Source organism: Zootoca vivipara, chromosome 4 (genome assembly GCF_965207765.1).
Source record: "Zootoca vivipara chromosome 4, rZooViv2.hap1.1, whole genome shotgun sequence".
NCBI lineage: Eukaryota > Metazoa > Chordata > Lepidosauria > Squamata > Lacertidae > Zootoca > Zootoca vivipara.
The window spans coordinates 46,486,958-46,512,479 of NC_142587.1; the positions used below are offsets into that span (position 1 = coordinate 46,486,958).

Consider the following 25,522-nt stretch of genomic DNA (forward strand, 5'->3'; position numbering starts at 1 on the left):
CCGATCTTCGGCCCTGTGCTGTGTGACAGGCGGGGGTGGGGGGGAAGCGGAGATCGTTATCCGCTCTCCCCCCACCCCCGCCTGTCACCAACGATCGGCGGGCGCTCCTTGCTGGGCTTGACAAGCCCGGCAAACAGCGCCCGCCGATCTTCGGCCCTGTGCTGTATGACGGGCGGGGGTGGGGGGGGAAGCGGAGATCGTGCTCCGCTCTCCCCCCACCCCCGCCTGTCACCGAAGATCGGCGGGCGCTGTTTGCTGGGCTTGACAAGCCCGGCAAACAGCGCCCGCCGATCTTCGGACCTGTCCTGTGTGACAGGCGGGGGTGGGGGGGGAAGCGGAGATCGTTCTCCGCTCTCCCCCCACCCCCGCCTGTCACCAAAGATCGGCGGGTGCTCCTTGCTGGGCTTGACAAGCCCGGCAAACAGCGCCCGCCGATCTTCGGCCCTGTGCTGTATGACGGGCAGGGGTGGGGGGGAAGCGGAGATCGTGCTCCGCTCTCCCCCCACCCCCGCCTGTCACCGAAGATCGGCGGGCGCTGTTTGCTGGGCTTGACAAGCCCGGCAAACAGCGCCCGCCGATCTTCGGCCCTGTGCTGTGTGACAGGCGGGGGGGTGGAAGCGGAGATCGTTCTCCGCTCTCCGCCCACCCCCGCCTGTCACCGAAGATCGGCGGGCGCTGTTTGCTGGGCTTGACAAGCCCGGCAAACAGCGCCCGCGTGCACTTTATTAAAAAATAAGACATCCCTCGAAAATAAGCCATGTCGTGTGTTTTTTAGGAAAAAATTAATATAAGACATGTCTTATAATATGAGAAACACGGTAGCATATTGATTACGGCAGAAACTTTTTGTTAGTCCTATTGTTGTCAATAAGTAATAACAATAACTCTTGGGTGGTTGTTATTAATTAAAGTAACATTTCCCCCTTTTCAGTATATGAGATTTAGTAATAAGGGTCCATTATAATGAGTAATGGGATAAAAGCATAATGACAATAAATCATCTTGATTGTATTTACTCTGAAAAAAGAGTAAAAAATGAATAAACCATGAGGGCTGCTTCCCATGAGTCTTGCTTTTGTACTTGAGTATAGATGTCCACATACACAGGTGGAAGCAAGTGGGTGCAAGGTGGCTTTCTAGTCCTTTGAAAAGCCTCTCACAAGGGTAGGAGGAGCTTCCTATGCATGACACTATCATGGTGTTTTGTACTTACAGAAAAAAGTAATTGGAAAAGAGGTCTATTTCCATATCTGTAAAAATCGCAAGCTGAACAATCCTGTTGCTTACGTATTGGAATCTTTAGGTTGCCCACCTGGACTTTGGAACTGAACTGCTTTAGTTGAAATGAGAACCTTCATAGGGTTTCATATGTACTTGCATTTAATCTGAGCTACTACTATTATTTCTCTAGCAGACATTACTAGGTTCTGTTCATAAGGCTTATTAATTTCTATATATTTTTTCATGCTTACCATTTATATTACATTACTTTTTTAATGTTAAAAGAGCAATGTTGACCCACGGGATGAAGTATTTGGCTATCCACATCAGTATGAAGATAAACCAAGCTTAAGTAAAACAGAAGACAGAAAAGAATACAACATAGGCGTATTAAGACATCTCCAGGTCATCTTTGGTCACTTAGCAGCTTCTAGGTTACAGTACTATGTACCCAGAGGGTTTTGGAAGCAATTCAGGTAAATAGGAAATTAACTTATGTTGAACTATGTTTATGTGAAATCTTATGATAGAAACAGTATATGTTTAATGAAATGCACTGGATTTTAATATGACAGTGTGTGATATGTATATTTTTAATCATGCAGAAAGCAAGATAAGGAAACCCCAAAATCACTGTATAGATGAAAATATTGGGCTATTTCAGACATGGGCTGAGTGGAAGGGCCATAGTTGAGGGGTAAGAGCATCTGCTTTGTATGCAGGCCCCAGGTTCAATCCCTGGCATCTCCAGGTCCAGCTGGGAGAGACCTTAGCATGAAACCCTGAAGAGCTGCTGCCAGTCAGTGTAGACAAGTATGTTAGATGGACCAGTGGTCTGACTCATTATAAGGCAGCTTCCTGTGTAGAGTGTAAATATGGCAGGAGCAAGCATTGGGCTCATTTACACTCCTCTACAATAGGCGAAAGTCATCAGTGTGAAATGGAGCTTAGGCATATATATTTCTATATGAGCAAGCCCCACTCATGAGAGTGGTCTACTGGAGGAGGAGGTGACTGGTTTGAGGCCCAGGTAAACAGTAATGGTTCCAGGGCCTTAAGGTCATATCTCTACTATGCTGAACATTTAGCCTTTTTATATGTGAATTGGGGACCCAGGTGGCACTGTGGGTTAAACCACTGAGCCTAGGGCTTGCCGATCAGAAGGTCAGCGGTTCGAAACCCTGTGACGGGGTGAGCTCCCGTTGCTCGGTCCCAGCTCCTGCCAATCTAGCAGTTCGAAAGCACGTCAAAATGCAAGTAGATAAATAGAAACCGCTACAGCGGGAAGGTAAACGGCATTTTCGTGTGCTGCTCTGGTTCGCCAGAAGTGGCTTTGTCATGCTGGCCACATGACCTGGAAGCTATACGCTGGCTCCCTCGGCCAATAATGCGAGATGAGCGCGCAATCCCAGAGTCGGTCACAACTGGACCTAATGGTCAGGGGTCCCTTTATCTTTACCTTTATATGTGAATTAGAGCTGGGTCATTTCCCCCCAGTTTCAGAGTTCATCCAGTTTTGAGAATACATTTCACATCTGCCCTTCCTCACCTCAATAAGGGGAAGGCAGTGCAAAGTGATTTGTCCATCAGAGTTCAATTTGTGGCTCCCCAAATGGGCACACCCAGTCTGCTATCTGTGTATGCTGAGTGCCACCCTGAGTAAGCCAGAGTACTAGGTCATGTATTTTATGAGCTGTGCAGCACTTATGGGGATTGCTAGGTAATTGTAATACTCAGCTTATATGAAGATAAATTTATATAATAGTGATGTAAACTACTTTATTTTTTTCATGCTACTCGATTTTGCTGTTAGAAAATCTGTGTGCTTTTATTATGAGAGAATCTTTTCCATCCTAGACTCTGGGGTGAGCCTGTAAATCTACGTGAACAGCATGATGCTTTAGAATTTTTTAACTCCTTGGTGGATAGCCTAGATGAAGCTTTAAAAGCCTTGGGTCACCCAGCAATGTTAAGTAAAGTTTTGGGAGGCTCCTTTGCTGATCAGAAGATCTGTCAAGGCTGCCCACATAGGTAAGTGTTTCTTCTTTCTCATTTTCATAAAATCAAAGTAATAATGGGCATCCACTAAAAATATGCTACAAGTCTCCCATTTATGGAAAAGTACAGACCATTTAGGAGTGGTTCATATTAGCAAGTTACTCTAAATACAGCTAATGCAACGTTCTGAGCCATGTTGGTGTATTCATGATGAGGAAAGTTATCAACCAAAGTTTCCAAATGTTTTTCAGAGTCAGCTCTATGATAGCAAGACACACATTTTCTGATATAATTAAGACTGCAATCACCAGATGTGTCTTATATCAGTTACATATCTGAGAATAGCCTGATTCATGCTGACATCCGCAGGCAATTCTATGGCTAGCCTAGCCTAGGCAACTCTGGCAATAGCTGCTGACACTCAAGGCAACATGCTTTTGTTGCCCCACACTTAACGGTTGTAATTTGTCATTTGGTTTGACAAGATGGACTTGCAACAAAATGATGCATTATGGAGCGCTCCTCTTCTGCTGCCAGCCAGACATGCCTTTTTCCAGGATACTTCATTCCACACACACCCCAAGATGCTCATAGTTTGTGATCTTAGACTTTATTAATTAGGGGTTCCCCTACCTGCCCCTAAAGAGTTTTGTCCTAAAGTCATTTTTAGAGCCTGTAATATCTCCCTATTGTACATGGATTGTGCTGCTTTGGTTGCAAAAGGCAACTAGAGAATGAATTTGTAATATGATCAAAATAAATACGTTACTATATCTAGAGTGAAATTTCAAAATGCTTTTTTGAAAGCTGATGCTGTGTAAATGTTAAATAATAGTGAAGCACCATAAATGTTCCTTAAATGTATGCAAAATACTAGACTTTATGATATTTTACTTTTTCAGATTAAGATTTACTCCCTACGAAAGTTTTAAGTCTAGGTTCAGGGACTGACTTGCTGCTTGGCTTGTTCACACATCACAGTTGTGGGTACTGATAGGAAGGTCTTGGTGCTGGTCATCATGCACTAGTGTCTATTGCACTTTTTCAGGACTGAAAAAATTGTGCCGAGACAAATTTTTGAGAAAAAGTTGAGAAAAAATGTGATAAGCATATTCATAACATCTATGGAACAGATTTATTGAACATTTTGTACAATTAAAATACACGTTTTTGGTACTGTTTTCAAAACATTGCTTCAGGATGAAAATATTTTATTGAATTCATACTATTACTCTGTCAGCCTAACTTAACCTAATCTGCCAACAATTATAGGTACGAATGTGAAGAATCTTTTACAACGCTGAATGTAGATATAAGAAATCACCAAAACCTGCTTGACTCCTTGGAACAGTACGTCAAGGGAGACTTACTGGAAGGTGCAAATGCATATCATTGTGAAAAATGCAACAAGAAGGTAACTAAAATACAGCATTTTTCTTTTTCTCTTTTTATAAAAAAAAACTTTGAAAATTCATATGAACGTGGCAACTCCCATCATCCCTGACCACTGGTCCCGTTAGCTAGGGATGATGGGAATTGTAGTCCCAAAACAGCTGGAGGGCCAAGTTTGGCCATGCCTAAAATGTTTTAGATGGCTTCATTGTGTAGGAGAACTGAGAGTTACAGTTACATACTTCATAACCACAATTCAGGAAGGATTTCTCTGGACGACTGTTAAAGCTGCAAACCAGTCTTTTCAGTATTATATCAAATTTGTCTGTGATGTGCAATGCATAATGTATTGATAGTTATTTGGTATATTATAGCACTTTGACAAAGAATTGCGGCAGTATTTTTCACTTGCATTTGTAGTTGGCATTGACAATTTACACAGATAGAATGCATTAACATGTGAATCTTTTATTCCTTAGGTTGATACAGTTAAACGCTTGCTAATTAAAAAGTTGCCCCCAGTTCTTGCCATCCAACTAAAACGATTTGACTATGACTGGGAAAGGGAATGTGCAATCAAGTTCAATGATTATTTTGAATTTCCGCGAGAGTTGGACATGGAACCTTATACAGTGGCAGGAGTAGCTAAACTAGAAGGGGATGATGTAAATCCTGAAAATCAGCTGATACAGAATGAACAGTCTGAAAATGAGCATTCTGGAAGTACTAAATACAGACTTGTTGGTGTATTGGTGCACAGTGGTCAAGCCAGTGGTGGACATTACTACTCGTACATAATTCAGAGAAATGGTGGAGATGGTGAGAAAAACAGGTGGTATAAATTTGATGATGGTGATGTAACAGAATGCAAAATGGATGATGATGAAGAAATGAAAAATCAGTGTTTTGGTGGAGAGTACATGGGAGAAGTATTTGACCATATGATGAAGCGCATGTCTTACAGACGTCAGAAGAGGTGGTGGAATGCTTACATTCTCTTTTATGAACGTATGGACACAGTAGACAGAGACAATGAACTAATAAAATATATTTCAGAACTTACAATGACCACTAAACCCCATCAAATTAAAATGCCATCTGCCATTGAGCGAAGTGTACGGAAGCAAAATGTCCAGTTCATGCATAACCGAATGCAGTACAGCCTAGAATATTTCCAGTTCATAAAGAAATTACTGACTTGCAACAGTGTCTATCTAAATCCTCCTCCAGGTTAGTGTTTGGATTTTTATAATCAATATTGACAAGAGGTAGTGAAAGTACATAGCTTTTAACATACTGTATTTTTCTGTGTATCATTTTAAACATTACAAATTTGGGTAAGAGACTATTGTTCCTCAGGCATTTTCTAATATGTAAGAGCGATAGAAAAGACAGGGTTGTTGTTTCCTTGGTATTAGGCATTATTTACTTCTATATTTGCTTTAAAATGCATTTGGCTGATAAATGCAATGTGGTCTGTAAGTCCAACCATTTTATAGATCACTAGAAAAAATGTTTAGCAATGCTGGCGGACAACTTAAGTTTGAGTACTGAATTCTCTTAAATATATTTCCTGGTTTTTTAAAATATAAAATTTATATACCACTTAATATAAAAAGAAATCTCTGAGAGGTTTACATAAAACACAATAATTTTCTAATAATTTAAAATTTATATCGAGAGTCAGGTTGACAAACAATTCAGAATAATCTGTTGTATCACTTTCAAACAAATGTCTTAACATTTTGTGTTCTGTTTTTCTTCAGGACAGGATCATCTGTTGCCTGAAGCAGAAGAAATAACCATGATTGGTGTTCAGCTTGCTGCTAGGTTTCTCTTTACCACAGGATTTCACACAAAGAAAATAGTCCGTGGTCCTGCCAGTGACTGGTATATTTGCCTTTAAGAAGAATTTTACTGTCATAAGGTTTTTTTGTACTGATTATATGGTACAATTTAATAATTCAAAATGTGAAATAACAATGCATTGAAACTGAGCCTCAAAACCACTGTTTCTAGTTGTTTTTAATTTGGTTAAAACTTGGGTTAATAAGGAATCCTGGTTCATATTAATCATGGTCAACAAAACTCCTACTACTAACATGCAGTGCTGGAGTTGAAATGCGCACCTTTATACACAAGTCTGCTTTCTGGGTATGTGATGCCATTAATTTATTTTCCCCCAGGTATGATGCTTTGTGCATTCTCCTTCGTCATAGCAAGAACGTACGTTTTTGGTTTGCGCACAATGTCCTTTTCAATGTTTCAAATCGCTTCTCTGAATACCTTTTGGAATGCCCTAGTGCTGAAGTGAGGGGAGCATTTGCAAAACTTATAGTATTTATTGCACATTTTTCATTGCAAGATGGACCATGTCCTTCACCTTTCGCTTCACCTGGACCTTCTAGTCAGGTATGCCTTTTCTACAATCAGACTACAATAGTAGAGAGCTGTTAAATTCTATATAGTCTAAATATAAATTGATATAATAGAATTTTTATACAAGGGTAACTTAAATAATCTCCATTTAGCACAGGGTGGGAAACTGTTGGTCCACAAAGGCTTTTTATGTTACCTGTAAACCCCCAACTTCTGTGGTCACAGAAGTGTTGCTGTTTGGGCAAGGAAACAAAATTGCTCACTGCTTCTCCTGGCTTCCTCCACCACTTCTGCAAAATTTAATTGCTCCTTGCTTTGAGGCACTACATGTGGCTTTTATTGTAATTCCCAAGTAAACCGTCACTCCAAGAGTACTCAGTGGCAATCACCAGTTCTCAGCTATCTTTTGACACCCAAGCGCTCGAGAAGCAGCCGTTCCATTGGGAACTGTAAGAGAACCCAGCTGTACCCTGCAGCAAAGTACAGGGTGAGAGAAGCCAGGCCCTTGGAAGTTTGGTGGTGAGGGAGTTGCAGCCCTTGGACTCAAAACAATTTCCCATCCCTGGTTTCAGAATTATTTATTTATTTGGTCTTTCTGCTATGTTCTTTAGTACCTTCCTGAAGGTTACTGTTTGAATTGGTCTCATATTTAGCACTCCTGCCTCTCCCAGCTTAATCAGCTAAGTAATGTGTGATACATTCCTCTATTATTCAGTATAGGATAAAACATTTTAACCACAGAAATTTGATACAGTGAATAGTTCAGGAATTGAATTTGATATCATTAGTTCTGATACTTAAACAATAAAAGTTGCATTTCATTCTGGTTCGAGAATTTACGTTCAACTGGTCTAATAATAATAATAATAATAATAATAATAATAATAATAATAATAATAATACAACAATAACAACAATAATATCAATCTTTGTGTTGTTTTATAGGCCTATGACAATTTAAGTTTGAGCGACCACTTGCTGAGAGCAGTACTGAATCTTCTTCGAAGGGAAGTGTCTGAGCACGGGCGCCATTTGCAGCAATATTTCAACTTGTTTGTGATGTATGCCAACTTAGGTAATGTGCTGTTTTTCACCCTAAAGGCTTTGTCCATGTTGTTCTGTCAGTGCACTTAATAGTCTTGACTCATGCCCATTGAATGCTTAATGATGGGCACAAATTGTTATTAACAGCTTAAATCTGAGGTTTTCAGCCTGTGCTCTGGGGATCCCTTAATGCAGGACAGTCTTCTCTGGAAGACAGTTTACCCACCACTACCAATTTTTCCGTGATCCTACAGCTGCAAGGGAAAAGAGTGTTGGTTGGGTTTTTCCAGAGCTATTCCTCAGCAGACAATTGATACGTTCTTAATTTTGTTGAATCAGAAAGGTTTTGAGTGATTCTGGCTGGATTGTTGAAGGCATGGAGTATTGTATTCACAGTAAATGCTCATTTATGGATTTCCCAATGTGAACAGTTATCTGAATATTTTTTGTTTATATGATTCAGTTCAGTATCTTAAATGTAGCTAAGTATGTTTTCATTATTCTTCCTCTTTTTCCAACTTCCCTTTAGGTGTAGCAGAAAAAACACAGCTTTTAAAACTAAATGTACCTGCCACATTTATGCTTGTGGCACTGGATGAAGGCCCAGGTCCTCCAATCAAATACCAGTATGCTGAACTAGGCAAACTGTATACTGTGGTGTCCCAGTTAATCCGCTGTTGCAATGTGTCGTCACGTATGCAGTCTTCTATCAATGGTACTGTTAACTCTGTAGCATTTAAACAGAAAATATTTGTGATTTATTGTGTGTGGCAGTTTATTATTCATCATAGCATCTCACTAATCTTTTGTCTGTTATGCTGGCCTGTGTTTACTTAAAGATTTGGAAAAGTTTCAGATCATTAAAATACAGTAAGCCCACAATTTACACACGTTTAAGTTGTGCTCGTTCAGCTTTCCACGCTTGGCATTGTTTAAAGAAAAGAAATTAGAAAGGAGACAGGCATCCAGGAGAAAAGACTTTGGCAATCCCACCTGCCATTGTACCCAATGTGTTTTGACGATACTTGATTTTTAGATTAGGCGTGATCCCTGGAATGTAACCTTCCATGTAAGTTGAGGATTTTCTGTATTACTGGAACTATATGTGCAAAGGTTGATTCTCTTAAATGTGTCTATATGTGACACAACTATTCCATATTTTGGTAGTGCAAGTTAAGCCTATTCCAAGGGAAGTCTTAGAAAAGCCTTGTTTAATTGCACAGGCTTTGATTTTTCACTAAGGAATACTACCATACCCCATGTTTTGCAAAACCAGCCGCAATGCTTTACAGTGATCATAACTGTCACATCAGAAGTTTAATCTGTATCTGTCAGACTCTGCCTAGGTGAATACTTACAGAATAGCGATTTTGATAATCGAACAAGAGACATTTCACATATGTATTTAATGTACCATATACATGTTCTGTGAAGCTATTAAAAAGATGACGTTAAATAGTACCTTGTTGGTTTCTATAGTTCAAATAAAAAATAATGTAACAATATTTCTTTTTAGGTAATCCTCCACTTAGCAACCCTTATGGTGATACTAATTTATCACAGCCTATAATGGCACTTCAGCAGAACGTGGCAGACATCCTGTTTGTGCGAACTAGTTATGTGAAAAAAATAATTGAAGACTGCAGTAACTCAGAAGAGACCATCAAACTACTTCGCTTCTGCTGTTGGGAGAATCCTCAGTTTTCATCTACAGTCCTTAGTGAACTACTTTGGCAGGTAAAAAATGATTAAAATCTCAGGAAAGGTGTGTTTTATTCAAGAGGTTGATGTGCAGAGATTATTGTCCCTTGATTTTTATCCTGTTAGTCTTTAGAGTTGCAACAAGTAGTGGTTACTTTTTTAAAAAGTCACCACCAGAGAAAATGGATGCTCTTTCAATGATAAAGCCTAATTTAACAGAAATATTTCCTTGGCTTGCGGCGTTGAAATGAAAGCTCATTCATAATATAATACTGTACCCATCCAGTTATTCATAGCATGAATTCTCCTGTACTGCACACTTAAATGATCATTAATTGCATGTTAATATTTTCCTCAAATTCCACTTTTTAAAGGTTGCATATTCATACACATATGAACTTCGACCGTACTTGGATCTCCTTCTGCAAATCTTGCTAATTGAGGACTCTTGGCAGACTCACAGGTTAGCACTTGGGTTTCTTGTGCTCTTGGGTTTTGCATTTTTTGCATTAATAATGTGATGCTTCTGTGTGAAAGTCTTTTTGATTGCTTCATGGAAACAGCAGGTTTTAGTTGCCTGCTGGAAGCAATTAAGTACCTTAAGCCATATGCATATGGGGACTGCCAAATGGTCATGCACTATCTATCTATCTATCATCTATCTATCTAGCTATCTATATGATAAATTAGCTAGCAAGGTTTTTGTGCAATAGTTACTTTGAATTAAATTATACAGATGAGTTTAGTTGTTAAAACTGTTAAGCTGTTAATTCCTTGGTTCAGCTATCTTCTCTGAGAATGCACTAGGTGGTTCTGGATAAAGTATTATTCTCTTCTCTGCTTCCTATCTGTTACATGGGGGTGATAATACTGGTGTACTTTCTGCTGCTGCTGCTACTTCTTTGGCGATCACTCGTAGCCGAGTAAGATTGTCTTCCATGAACACAGTCTTAACAGTGAGTCCGTAAGTGACTGTGGGAGCCAATTCTGGATCCACACATCCTTCCACAGTGGGGACATAGGTTTCTGGGTTGACATTGTTCATGACAGCATACTTTACGAGGGAGAAGACAAGAAGGACTACTGAGATGTGGGGGAACTGTTTTGAGTACTTGGGAAAACTGCTATATAAACACTGAGCCTTATTAAATTGGTTGACTGTTCTATTTTGCGTGAATCAATCTGCTATAAAAATCATTCAGGCTATACCTCAAAGGATTTTTAATTCTATTTCTGCAGGTGAGTGGAGGGAGTTTATGGTAGAGAAACAGCAGCTGGGTTCAGGAAAGCTTAGGCAGAAATGGGGACCTGAGGTCCCTTTGCATGAGCCCTAAAACAAATCTGGTACAGGCCATAATGGTGATTGTCAAGTGAGAAAATGAACACATTCTGCATCTTTAGATGTCACCCTTTTAGAAGAGGGTGTGAAGAAATAAAAAATATCTCTGACAGAGTTTCACAACTACTGGTCCTCTGTAATGATATGGCAAGATCCTAGAAGAGAGGCATTCCATCTTATTACGAGTAGAGGGGGCATGCCTCTCCTAAGATTGTGTCTTACACCCACAGTTTTGCAAGTACAGACACTGATTATCTGGATCTGCTGGGTCTAAGCTTGTGCAACATTATAATGCTACCCCTTTATGATGCTGACATTTACATGCATGTTTATAGTCTGTGTGAAATTCAGACTTTTTGGTGTGTTTGGGATTCTCTTAGGATTCACAATGCACTTAAAGGAATTCCAGATGACCGGGATGGGCTATTTGATACCATTCAACGCTCTAAGAATCATTATCAAAAAAGAGCTTACCAGTGTATAAAGTGTATGGTAGCTCTTTTCAGCAACTGTCCAGTAGCCTACCAGATTTTACAGGTAATTACTTTTATCTCAATACCTGAGCAATGTAAACCGTTTATTTCACTTTAATTAAATTAAGTAAAAAATACTTTCTCTATTTTTCTAATGCTACGAAGAAAGAGGGACAGGACTGAGCCAAGTTTAGTTATAACAAAACTCTTTCTGCAGAGTCACTAAGATAAAGCCATCGTCTTATATATTTTATCCAAATAATTTTTTTTGGGGGGGGGGGAACCACCAAGAGCAAATGTCTATTCCCTCATAGAAATAAAATTAGAATAGAATTGGAAGGGATTATCTAGTCAAACTCCCTGTAATGGAGAATCTCAACTAAAGCATCCATGACAAAATAGAACTGTAGGGACCTTACTGGAGTATTTTGCTTGCTTTGGTTTTTTGTTTTACAAAAAACAAGAGTAATGAATGGGAAACTATACACCCCGTTAAAAAGCTGCATTGGACTGAGGTGTATTTAGAAGCAATTTTAAAATATTGAATGGCTTTTTTCTTCTTCATCTTTTCAGAGTAATGGAGATTTGAAGAGAAAGTGGACCTGGGCAGTAGAGTGGCTTGGAGATGAGCTTGAACGTAGGCCATATACTGGCAATCCACAGTATACATATAACAATTGGTCTCCTCCGGTCCAGAGTAATGAAACATCAAATGGCTACTTCCTGGAGAGATCACACAGTGCAAGAATGACTCTTGCAAAAGCTTGTGAGCTATGCCCAGAGGAGGTAAGGAGTGAATTTACAACTATTGTTGCTTTGGCATTCTTTGGAAGACAAATAACTTGTTTCATAAAATTGCTGATAGAAATATATGTTAGTTACATAGTTGAAATGCTAGCTGGACCTATAAGATTTATGAGTTGTTTCTAGCTTAGTGAGACTTCGGAACTCATAAGTAGGCAGGAGTTAAGTCCTCCACTGTAGCAAGAACCCCCAGTTATCACTGTGAGAGACAAGGGAGATTGAGCACTCAGGCCACAGCCTCCAAACTTGTAATTCTTAATATAGCAGCATCTACTTCTGATAGCTATTACATAGTATAAGATTTAGAGAGGTGCCTGCAGAAGGAGTTGGCAGAAGAATTTCTTTCTTGTTCTTGTGAGCTGCGATGTGATGGAAACGGCAGGATAGTCAGCTTCCACCCACATATTCTGCAGGAATTTCTCTGGGTCCAATCAATTGCCAGAAGAAAATAAGGGCAAGGAATTTAAATTTGAAAAGTAGTTTTATTTTTTGTTCAATGGGCAATTTTCATTTTTAGGAACCAGATGACCCAGATGCCCCTGATGAGCATGAGTCCTCTCCACCAGAAGATGCTCCATTGTATCCCCATTCACCTGGTTCCCAGTATCAACAGGTAAGCAGAGAATTATCTTTAAAACATGTCAGTTCATTTTGGTATCCTATGAACTTTTTGCTTCAGCTTTTAAAAATATATATTGCCAGTTTTATTCCTTTTAGGACAAGGATATGTGATTCAGGCAGAGGGCCTCTTCCTGCAAAGTGTAATGTGCAGACAGCTTTTTTAAAAAAGTATCTTGTGAATGCCCCCACACACAACCATCATATGGGAACAGTTACCTAACTTTTTTGCTGTGATTTATGTCATGGACACAGCCAGCAAGCCAACATGAATTTGCTCACAGGTGCATCCAGAGAAAAACTAAATTCCCCTGATATGACATGTCCATTGATGCTTTGAAGTCCACTTTAGAAAACAGCCTATGCATTGTAAAATGCCTAAAAATTTCACTTAAGTTTTGCACACAGCGATCTGCTAATAGAAGTTTCTGAACCAGCGTTGAAGTCTGATTCTGCTCTGCTATAGTTCATGTATAACACCATGTGACCATAAGTTGCATGTATGTACATCTCTTAAAAGTTAAGTGCTTTTGTAAATGTAGTGCTAACTCCAGAAAGCTAAAATTGTAATTATCTTGCATTACCTTTGTAAGTCATACATAACCAGTATTTGTTCCCTTTCCTTTCCTAAATAATTAATTCTATATCCTTAATCTCTTAATTTCCTTTCCTGCTCATTTTCCTTCATCTTGCTTTCTTTATCGATGTGTTCAGCAGAGCAGTTGGTAAGTGATATAGCCCAATCTCCTCAAAGTTGAAACACATTTAACCACCAGCTCCCTTATTTGTTAGTGTGTGGTGTCTTCACTTTTTCACAAGAGCTGGCTTTTTTCACCTCCTAACATTCACAATGGCTATATTTTAAGTCCAATTTTAGGTTCATAGTTGACCCAACTTCACATTACACAAAGGTATACAAATGTTTTACATCTGCTAGTTTAGGTGTGTTAACAGTTAAAACAAACATATTTGATGATGATCACCTCAAGTCATTTTATTAAATTTGACACAAGAAATATGCTGTCCCTCTGGAAGAAAGGCCATTCACAATTACCACTTCCTGCTTCTGTGTACTAATTAAAACTTTCCTCCCCACCATTCCATTTTTGAAGATTTGTTTTGAGGACCTTCACATAAAGCTTCAGCTTTTGCATGAAGTTGGAATTAATTAACTGTAACCTTTCAATTTCAGTGCAAATTTATCTGTTCTATTTTTAGTTGGCGGTAAGTGTGCGTAGCTCTCTAGTTGTAATTTAAAAATATAAATTATTGCTTACCCAGTTCCATGTGCTGCTTTTTTGGGGAAATATAGAAGTTATTCTTAACATGTGTTTTGTCTCTTCCAGAATAACCATGTGCATGGACAACCATATACAGGCCCAGCAGCACATCATATGAACAACCCTCAGAGAACTGGCCAACGAGCACAAGAAAATTATGAAGGCAGTGAAGAGGTTTCACCGCCTCAGACGAAAGAATAGTGGAAATGCACATAATTAAACTTGCCCCATCAAGACTGTGCACCCAGGCCTTACAGTCCAACTTTTCTCTGTGTCTGGCTAATATTTAGAAAAACTATTCCTAATCAACATGGAGTGAAGAGTCTATTCACTGTCTTATCTGCAGAAATTTGCTGTCAATATATAACCTGCCTGCAGTGGAAAGTGTATAGTGTTTTGTAATAAATGGCCTGATGCTAATGTGTAAATGGCAAAGGTGTATATAGTATATTAATGTTTGACTGTTAATTCTTAAGCAAGAAACATTTTTTGTCTTGATGAGACTCACAGATCTACAACAATTAATTTCTTGATATATCCGCTGCGCTCTACAACCAGTGTTGCCTGCCTAATGGCAGTTGGATCAACTTCTTTCCCCAAAAAAGTAAGCCTCTCCATGTCAACCAGAAAAATAGTTTCATGTTAATTCTTTGCCACTGGAGTCAATTTTACTATGAGCAACGTAATGACTGGTAACCTTTTAATTATTTGGTTGATGTGGAAAATTGGTGATGTAACATTGTTTCTAGGTCTTTTTTCATTGCCTTTTTCATTCTGGTATTAGGTTAATCACTTTGAAGCTATAGTTAAGCTGTAACATTTAGCATGGCTTCACACCAGGTTAGTGTAGCCAGTGAGGAAAGAAAAATGACAGTTGTCCCAGAGTGACAACTGTGTTGTTCAGAGCCTATTCTTCTGCCACCTAGAATATAAAAACAGGGAGGGGAGGGTTGGGCAATGTGACAAACAGGTGGTTTTCAGTTGCACATATGTTCCTCACACCTGATGTTTGACAGTTTTGTCTCTGGGTGGGATAAAAGAACACTTAGTTTTCAGTAATAGGAAATTAAAAGATTTAAAACAAATATGCAAATTTTTGCTATGCCAGGATGCCTGGAGCATAATAGACTGTATTTGGTGTGCTTGTTTTGTTTCTTTGGTAGAGCTTATTTGATAAACTTCTAACACTTTCCTTTCTACTGCATTGCAGTGAAGTGGAAGTCAACAAAATCACACAATACTTGTGAGTGCCACTGCACCAAGTTAACTTGCTGGTTTTCTGCTCGTTCACAATTCTACTTGAAAACAAGAATTGAAACTTGGCTCTTTGTCCATGATAAGAGAAATCTAAACCTTAGAAGCAGAGTTTGATTATTAAAAAAACAACAAAACTACTGGTTAGTCAAATACAAAACTGAGGTATCTCTATTCCAGAGTAAACATTTGTTTAAGGACTTCAAGGAAGACATCAGTAAATACTGTATTTAAATTAAAATTGGTAACTTGAATGTGTGTAATTATTTTGGAATCTGTCGAAAAACCAAATACCCCTGCAAAACAGATACAGCCCACCCTATACTATTTAAATATTTGCTGTTTTATTTTATAGAAATTATTTTGCTGAATTCACAAATAGAATTTGATTTAAGAAGACCATTTTTGTCCTGTGGTGTGTGTGTGGTTTTTTTTTTAAACAGACTGCACAGGTAGTTGAATTCTGTGCACTATACCGAATTCTGGAACTAAAGTCGCATTGAGAATTGGTGAACAGAAATTTGACCCTTGACAAGAATAAAAAAGGAAAACTGTAATAGTTTCTTAATGTGACTATCTTGTACTTTTTGTATGTTTTATATATACATATATATTTAATGAGCACAAGCTTGAAGGTATTTTATACAATTGAGTTAATACAAAAATGCTACTTATCAGACTGAGGATTTATAGTTGAACAAAGTGAGGAACTCACAAGTGCGTTCTTTTGCATTTAGTGTAATGAGATAGTCTTAAACCATTTTTAAATATTCTATGTAGCAGCGATCACTTTACCCTTCCAGATTTTCTCTAGTATTCATGTTAATTGTTATGTTTCTAACAGCAGTTAAATTGATTGGTTGACAACGTTTAAGTAAAACATTCCCCATGTACGTGGGTATGTTTAGTGTTGACTTAAATCAAAATATTAGCCTGTTTTGTATTAGAGCTGCAACAGTTCATATTTCCTTAGACCAGTAATTATTGTTAAAAATGTTTTTTCAAAGACTATCTTTCTATACAGGAACATGAAACTTGTTACTTTGGCCTTGGAAAAATGATTAGTGTCAAGTGATTGTGAAAATACTTTTACTTTTTCTTTCTTTTTTAAACTTACTTTCACAAGGCTATGACAAAACCCTCCTGGAGATAAATTTCAACTACTTAGGAGGTAATGTGGGTTAGCTTTTCCCCCTGGAAGAGAGACTCCTGAGACTATTGCCTCTTTAAAATTAATGTGTAGCAGAAACCTGAAAAATCATTTTCTTCCTTCTTGGCAAAACGTCTCATTTATTCATTTTAAGTGAAAATGTTCTGAATAATAATTAATGCATGCTTCTGTCAGAGTTTTGGCAGCAGTCACTTTAAAGCTGTAATGTAATACCTCAATATGAATGGCACACATTAAAACAAGTCCACAAAGTGCCTAAAGGTTTATGGTAATTTTACTCTTCTGCTAATGATTGAATCCTAATTTTTGTTTGTAACAGCTAATGGGAAATCCCTGTCTTCCATAAAAGCAATCCATCCAACAGTAATCCTACATTTTTTCTTAATCATTTGACATTAAATATATAGAAACTGATCACCTGTAGGAAAAGTTTTTAGTGTGTTTGTATCAGAATGTGTTTGTGTAAATAGCTTCCTTTACCTTACCAGGAGCAGTACTTTGTGCAAATGAATTTTTGCCACTGTCTTCAGTGAGTAAACTTTAACGTTCTGTTTTTGTGTTAGCGCTGCTAAATCGCCCTAGTTAAGGAGGTATGCATGGCTACCAACTTACTGGGTCTTCATTACATATTGTCACTTTGGGGGAGCTTTTGAATGCTGAAAGTAATGGGAGCCTCAGTTTTCATTTAAAAACTAATAGATTTTAGTGGTTGTGGAAACAAAAGTATGTCTGCAGTGTCCACTGAAGATTCAAAAAGCAAAAGAGAAATAAAAAGAATCCAAAATGGAATTTTAAACCTCATGATTCTTAAGCCATGTTATGTCTTTTTAAAAGGACCATTAATTTTAAAGAATTAGCTTTAGAAACACAAATGTAATGATTAAATTTGCTTCCCAATTGGAATTAAGTTGTAACCTGCAAACCTTTTCCAGGCAGTGTATTAAACTCTGGGTGTCATTAATTCATATCATTACTAAATTACAAAGGAAGGTAAAGATGTGTTTAAAAAGAGATGAGAGTAGAGGAAGTATGCTGTTGTCCCTTTAGCTACATGTTTGTGTAGAAGCGAATGTTCATCACCACAGTGGTATTATTGCAAAGTGCAATTCCATTTTGAACTGAATGCAAAATATTAATTTGTTGTGGTTTCCATTTTTTCTAGAAGGATGTTTCCTAAGTGTTTCCTTCATACCTCCCATGCATCTTAGTGCAGCTTTCCTGAGATAATTTTCATAAGTTGTTCAAGTGAACCAAGAGAATCCCCCCCCCCAAAAAAGTTCTGTATTATTCATAAACATGTTGGTAACACTAGCAAATGTTATATGTCTAAACATTTACATTTGTTTTTCTTTGTTTTTCTTTCTCTGTTAAAGCAAGCTATGGTAGTATGTATTTTTTTAAAATCTTTCCAAAAAGGGAAATGTAGGATGCTAGAGAAAGTTATAGGGGAAAACCAATTAACAAGCACCCTTCTTGAATGGAGATTATGGAAGATAACAGAATATTGTGAATGGCATAGTAGTGGCTCATCATCATGACAGTAGATGCGTCACCTCATTTACAGTAGATTAGTAGATCTTAGGAACCGAAATGGGCAGAAAAGAACCACCCTGCTCTCCCTCCTACATCTCCAAATCACCTTTCCTTGAGGGTTGAAAAACCTGGGTGGGTATGACCTTGGGAGTTAGGCGGGAAGGGGAGAATTGCCCAAGATTTTGAAGCATCTTCAGCAAAGATCCACTAGCACGAGGTTCTGCTGCCTGAGTTGGGACAGTCTCCCCATCCCACTGTGCCATAGCCCACCCACTCAAGGAGGACCCTCAGAAAAGGGTGTTGGAAGAGAGTAGGGGGTGAGGAGGGAGCAGGAAAATCCCCTTTTGTTGTTTTCCTTCCATGAGCAGTTCTTAGGATCCAGCCCAGTGCTTTTCAAGGAAGCCCATTCACGCATGTGGAAAGAGGCTGCCATGTGTTAATCACACATTATAAATGTGCGTGAACTCTTCTTTTGTCTCTACCATTTTCCTAGTGGCTAGTAGGAGACTCTTGTTGCTTTATTCGTTGAAAGCCCTAAATGGACAGGGAAGCATTTTATTGTGTTAAACTATTGATAGTTAAAATGGGATGAAGCCCATATGCACATTCAATTTATTTTACACTAAGCATGCAAGAGGAGCTTGATTGTGTCTAGAATTTTCTCTTCAATTTTGGGAACTGCGTGCAGCATGAGCAGGAAGGAAAATAATTCTTTGTGACTAGATGCTTGTGCAAACATTGTTCCCTCTCCTATCTTCTCATTGGGAGTAGCTTGCTATCAGATGTCCAATGAAATATTAAATTCCAAAGGATTTACTTGCTGTATTGTAGAACTGCAACTGGGCTTTACTTTATCTGTGTTAACTGAAAGAACCTCATTACAGCAGATTTAGTAGATTACCTGAAGCTTTTTGCGGCATATTGTCTGTGCTGGCCTATGAAGACGGTTTGACTTAATGAATTGCATGATTTTGCTCAGATTATCAAAATCTAGTTGTCAAAAAAATTCTGTACTGCTGTGGCTTTAAAAACCATAGTGAATTCCTGCATGCTTAACAGCAAACACTGCAGAAGCAGAAACACTCAGGTAAATCACAGGGTGAGTTAAAAGATAGTGCTAGAATAGTGCAGAGGCGTAAGAGATTTTAACTACGTATAAATCAGGACACTCCTGGTTGCAAATTCACCTCTGCTATATACTCACTAGGCAGACTTTGGGGTCTCAGAATTTCAGCAGTGCCATGTGTGATGCCAAAATTCAGCGCACGCAACTGCCTCTTGCACTCCGTTCTAAATCATAGTTATGGAGTCCCCTGTGGCGCCCCTAAAGCTCCACCCCCAGTGCAGCCAAACCAGTTGTGCTCTCCTAAATCTCCAGGTTCCCTTAGGCAAACTACTCTCAACCTCAGGTCCCCCCAATTTTGTAATGGGTTGGCTAATAAAACTGATTTGGCTCAGTGTTTTAAGGATTACAGCTAGATTATGTTTGAAGCACTTCGAATGCTTGAAAGTTATATACAAAAGTTAGCTATTATCCTTCAGAGAAATTATTATTTTTGGAATGTGGTGTTCCTATGCGTCTTGTCAATATATGATACTGACCATCAGCAATGCACTATTCTGTCTTAATTCAAAGTGTTAACCTTCCAATTAGCAGTTTTTCTATCAACTTCACATGTTTGCTCCACATTGGTGTGAACAAAACTATTGGCACATCAATCAGTTACAGATAGACAGCAGAAATGCCTGGGGTTACTCCTGTCTGTGCAGTGGGTAAGCAGTTATACAGCCAGCAGTGATCCCCGTGACTGAAACAAGTATATTTGCTCAAGCGCCAGAACTGACTAGTTCACATGTAGAGCATCATGTTTTAATGTGTGGGATTTCTATTGTTTGTTAGTTGTATCAAGCATTTTTTTTAGAGGTAATTATGGAGTTTATTAAGCAGGATATGTGATAAGCCAGCCAAAGGTTTATCTCCTCTTTGACGTTCGAAACACGTCAAAGTGCAAGTAGATAAATAGGCACCGCTACAGCGGAAAGGTAAACAGTCTTTCCGTGTACTGCTCTGGTTCGCCAGAAGCGGCTTTGTCATGCTGGTCACATGACCTGGAAGCTGTACGCCGGCTCCCTCGGCCAATAACGCTAGATGAGCGCTGCAACCCCAGTCGGTCACGACTGGGCCTAATGGTCAGGGGTCCCTTTACCTAATTATTGGATCAAATTGGCTGGCATACCTATATTTTGCTGCTTACTACTTTGAACAGCTGTTTAAAAATTCTGTTTTTCTGTTGAGGTGTCTCCCATTGCATTGGTTGTTCCTTGGTGTAAGCTTCCTAGTTTTTCAGCTTAATTCCTGTTGCACCGCAATTCCTCAAAACAAGTTCCCTTCAGTGCTAAAGGTTCTGTGTGTGTTACTCCACATTTGATTCATCTGCCTATACTTGCCAGCTCATTATGTACTTTTATTTTGTTCTTGGACATGCTTTCTTTCTCGGTACATAATCTACCTATTAATTTTTTCTTTATTCAGTGTATGAATCTCACAAATCAGCTTCTAGTTTTCAGCACTGAAGCTTGTTTGGGTGACTTAAAAACTAAGTATTTTTTGAACTAAACATTTTCAAAGGCACGTAAGCAGGGATGATAAGAGTTGTATAAAATTATGCTTAGTGTGAAGGAAGTACATAGCAAAGTTTTTCTCCCTCATAATTTTGGAACCTGATTCAAGATGGGTAATGTCCACCCATAGCTCCTAATAATGACATATATGTTACTTCAAGGACCTGGGGTTCTGTCCGCACTATATTTTTTAAAGTATCTTTCCCCTCTTAAAGAATTCTGGGCACTGTAGTTTGTTAAGGGTTGCTGGAAATTGTAACTGTGGGGTAAACTACAGTGCTCCAAACCCTTTGAGAAACCATGAGCTTAGAATGTGCTTTAATGGTGGTGTGAGCACACAGAGCTGGTATTCCTTTGAATATTGGATGCTGGTAAGAGCAGGAGAGTGCTGTTGCCCTCATGACCTAATTGTTGGCATCCCAAAGGCATCCCACAGAGAAATGGGAACCTGCACTAGATAGGCCTTTGGTCTCATGCAGCAGGGCTCTTGCTATCTTACATTTTAGGTCCTTGCTCAGCATTTAATTCCCCTGCGAGATCCGTTTCACACAGGAGTAAGCGGTTAAGTTTCCATTCCTGCCCAATTAAGTGGCTGCTAGCCAGTTCTGTTGCCACAAATGGCATTTCCTCCAGAGATACTTTACCTCTTAGGCTGGTGAGTGTAGGCTGGCAGTGCCTTTCAGAACCAAATGCTGATTCCTGTATTATGTTGACACTAGCTGGCCCTGCACGCGTTGCTGTGCGTTGTTTGTCAAATGGAGGGTAATAGACCCCCTTCAGATCCCCCTGAGCCTCAGAGTCCTCCTGTTTTACAGGATCTCGTGGCGGAGGTGGGGTTTGTGGGTGTGGCGCGTTGTGGCTAATCCCTGTGACTGCTCCCACGTGTCCTGATCCACGATCTATTCTGTTTGCCCCCCCCCCTCCGTGACTGGCGTATCTCATGACGTTTTGAAGGATGGTATTTATTTTTGTCTTGTGGTTATTTGCTGGGGGATTTTTTTGGGGGGGGGTAGTAGTGCTAAATTTTAAAGTAAAAACCCCTTGCCGTGCCCCCAAGTGTGTTGCTGGGTGCCTGGCAGGGGCCTAGGGGTCTGATAATGGCCGCCTTGGTGGTTTCAGTTGCTCGGTTGATGATGTCATTATTTGGTTTGTGGGTGTGGTGTAGATTTCACAGGAAGGGAGGGGTGTAGGAGGAGGAGCTGAGGGAATAACACCACTTGAGGGCGCTGTTTGACTTGGTGGAAAACCAGGTACAGTATATATCTGCCCAGGTGCGAGATTTGAGGGATTTTCTTTTCCAACAATGCTCGGGGAGTGGCCTGGATCGTTGTGTCAAAATTTCAGGACGATCGGTCAAGCGGTTACGGAGAAAAGTGAAACACGCACTTTCACGATTTTTACATTTTTATATATATAGATTAGTGATCAAGGCAGTAGTAGAGTCTAGTTGGGAAGAGGAAAAGTTATCATATACTTCCCCAGTTTAACAATTTTGGTAATCCTTGTTTCATCTGTTAAGATTGCTGCCACTTAACACACTGGCCCTTCATAGGCTCACATCCAGCTTATATCCAGCTTAGTACACAACCATATGCTCTGGCCAGCAATGGTAGGGCTTGATGGAGCAGCACTGCCCCAGAACTTGTTCCAGCCAGAATGGATGGAAAATGCCCCTTCACTGCACTAATTCCCAGTGCAACAAAGGCCTAAAATGAGCCAATGCCATCCAGTAGATCCAGTGCTGGTTTTTCATCACAACACCCCTTTTCAGGCTTCCTGCTGACTTCCAACAGGGGAGAGGCTGCAGGGTGGTGCATGGGGTTCCTTGCCTGCGGGGCTGGACAGAGGGATACCTTTGCATCACCCAAACGTCTTCCACCATAGCAGATCAGGGGCTTGGATTTCTTTGTAAATCATGCTCTGTAAATCACTTGTTGAAATCAGTGCACTTAAGTCTGTTGATTTCCATGAGTCTTATTCTGAGAGTGACTAATGTCAAAACTTACATGGCCGATTCACCATGAGTTTCCTGTTAGCTGGAACAAATTTCTCAGTCCTAATAGGACTAAGGGAAGTATTCTTCTCTGTCTAGAGACAAATGAGCTAAACTTAACCCACAATTCTGTAGCCACCTCTGTAAGAATTGTATTTTTCAATATATTATTGTAAATGACATATTTTTCATTTCTAAGATTGCATTTGTTTTGGCCATGTTGCTTTCAATTGTATTTTGAGTATTTCTAAGCATTAATTACAATTGAGAGTCGCCATTACCGGAAGCAAGCATTGGGGGGAAGGACAATAGAGGGGAAATTTAGTTACGGTAAGTGTGACAGGCCTTTTGCTAGACTAATACTGACTTTCTTGCATGTTGCAAACTTAAAAAAACTGTAGATTGTGGTGGTGGAGCAGCTATTTCAATGTCTAAACCTGTTCTGAAATACTTAATAGCTTTTAGTATTTCTCTGCCTCACCATCACCCGCCCCCTGTAAGTATATTCAAATTACACTTTACATCACCATTTCCCTTTATTTTACCTATGAACAAGTGTTTCATCTTGCATAAAATACTGCTAGTTTCAGGGCTATTTTGAACAAATTACTTTAAAGAGCTAGTTTTCCATTTCTGAATCTTAGTTTGAATGCAAACTACTATTTTGCATTTGAACTAAATTTAAAGTTTTCAGAAATTCATAATTTTAAATTCAACATAGATCTACGGGGAATATGAAAACTTAGAAAATCTCAGTAACTGTCATGTTTATAAGAAGTATTGGCATAGCTGCCAAGTTATTCCTTTTTTTTAAGGGAAATTCCCTTATGCTGAATAGGCTTCCTCGTGAGAAAAGGGAAAACTTGGCAGCTATGAGTATTGGTTTGCAAGACATATCTAGTTCAGCACTTTCTGAAACTCTAGTACTAACTTGCAAGATTAGTCTTATGCTTAAGGGGAAAGTCATATTTATTATGTACTTATGTTTAGCTACTTTAGTCGACAACAGTTATCAGTCAGTCAATCACCCATTTCCATCACCCTTCTGAGTGATACCCCTCCCCACCCTTTCTCTACATATAAGTGTCTGCGGACTTCTATTTCAGTGTACTGTATCTGAAGAAGTGTGCATGCACATGAAAGCTCATACCAAAATAAAAAACTTGGTCTTTCAGGTGCTGCTGGAAGGATTTTTTTTTTTTACTTTAGTGCAGTTGAGCTTTATGCTTTTCACCTATCTACAGGAATGCTGGAAATTTGGTTTCAATTTATTGTGGTTTACTTCCAAGTGTGCTTTAAACTGTATAGGTAAAGGTATCCCTGACTGTTAGGTCCAGTGGCGGACGACTCTGGGGTTGCGGCGCTCATCTTGCTATATAGGCCAAGGGAGCCGGCATTTGTCCACAGACAGCTTCTGGGTCATGTGGCCAGCATGACTTAAGCCACATCTGGCGAACCAGAGCAGCACTCAGGAACGCTGTTTACCTTCCAGAGTGGCACCTATTTATCTACTTGCTCTTTGATGTGCTTTTGAACTGCTACCGTGTTTCTCCTAAAATAAGACGTGCCTATAAAATAAGCCATGGCACGATTTTCTGGAGGCAATAAAATATAAGATATACCCCCAAAATAAGACGTACTGGGGTATTGTTGTGGTAGTGGTGGGAGCAGGTCTGCATGGCGCTTCTGTAGCGCGCGCCTGCCGAGCCCTGACCAGGCCTTATTAACTTTCGGAACCGTGCACCGGGAGGGCGAGGAGGAGGCGCCAAATCCGACTCGGCTGCGTCTGAGCTGAGGGAGAGCCTGCCTGCTTTCTATTCTCTCGGCCATGGCGCTGCGCGGAGTGAGGGTGCTGGAAATGGCGGGCCTGGCGCCGGCGCCTCTCTGCGGCCTCATCCTGGCCGACTTCGGGGCGGAGGTGGTGCGGGTGGACCGCTCTCCCCCGCACGGCCGTGTCGTCGGACATGCAAGGCTGCGGCAAGCGCTCCCTGGCGCTCGGCCTGAAGCAGCCCCGGGGCGCTGAGGCGGCTCTGGGTGGGGGGCAGCAGAGAGAGGAGGCTCAACCTCGAAAAGGTAGCCCAGAGGAGGAGGGGGAAGTGGGGCGGGGGAGAAAGTTCTGGACGCCGAGCGCGCTTTCCTGACTGCAGTGAAGCCTGCTTTGATTGTCATCGCAAGTTTGGCAAAGCCGAGCTGCTGCCCCGCTGGGCTCCTCGCACTGCACCGCCGCCGCCTGCTGAAGTTTCCTAGTCCGCAGAGGGGTGGGGTGGCGAGCAGGGAGACCTGGCTTAAAATGGGGGGTGCTCTGGTGCTCTTGTGCGTGTGCATGCGTGAGGGAGAAGTCCCCTTTTCCTTACCCAGATGCAGCAGCAGGAGGAGGCTACCCCCGCGAGGTGCACAGACACACCCCGTTTCGCCTCGCTCCAAAAAAGGGAACACAATGCAAATGGTGGTTGTGTGTGTTTAAAGACATCCCCTGAAAATAAGCCGTGGTGTGTTTTTTGGGAGGAAAAATAAATATAAGACGTGTCTAGGTGGGCAGGAGCTGGGACCAAGCAACGGAAGCTCACCCCATCGCGGGGTTTCGAACCCCAAACCAAGGCCTGGGGGCCGGATGCGGCCCAATCGCCTTCTAAATCCAGCCTGCGGACGGTCCGGGAATCAGCATGTTTTTACATGAGTAGAATGTGTCCTTTTATTTAA

General features: G+C 40.2%; 1 protein-coding gene across 1 annotated transcript in view; it reads left to right on the forward strand.

Moving 5' to 3' along the window:
• The window catches only part of USP9X (ubiquitin specific peptidase 9 X-linked), a 71,684-nt gene extending 55,608 nt beyond the window's left edge, over positions 1-16,076 (forward strand). Inside the window, exons 32-45 of the mRNA XM_035116677.3 lie at positions 1,507-1,697; positions 3,079-3,252; positions 4,492-4,633; positions 5,091-5,841; positions 6,378-6,501; positions 6,798-7,023; positions 7,936-8,065; positions 8,564-8,749; positions 9,551-9,771; positions 10,110-10,198; positions 11,455-11,611; positions 12,121-12,333; positions 12,869-12,964; positions 14,316-16,076. Of these exons, the coding sequence (XP_034972568.3) occupies positions 1,507-1,697; positions 3,079-3,252; positions 4,492-4,633; positions 5,091-5,841; positions 6,378-6,501; positions 6,798-7,023; positions 7,936-8,065; positions 8,564-8,749; positions 9,551-9,771; positions 10,110-10,198; positions 11,455-11,611; positions 12,121-12,333; positions 12,869-12,964; positions 14,316-14,450 (2,835 nt within the window). The 3' untranslated portion in view covers positions 14,451-16,076. The remainder of the gene's footprint in view (positions 1-1,506; positions 1,698-3,078; positions 3,253-4,491; positions 4,634-5,090; positions 5,842-6,377; positions 6,502-6,797; positions 7,024-7,935; positions 8,066-8,563; positions 8,750-9,550; positions 9,772-10,109; positions 10,199-11,454; positions 11,612-12,120; positions 12,334-12,868; positions 12,965-14,315) is intronic.
• Positions 16,077-25,522: the final 9,446 nt, after the last annotated feature.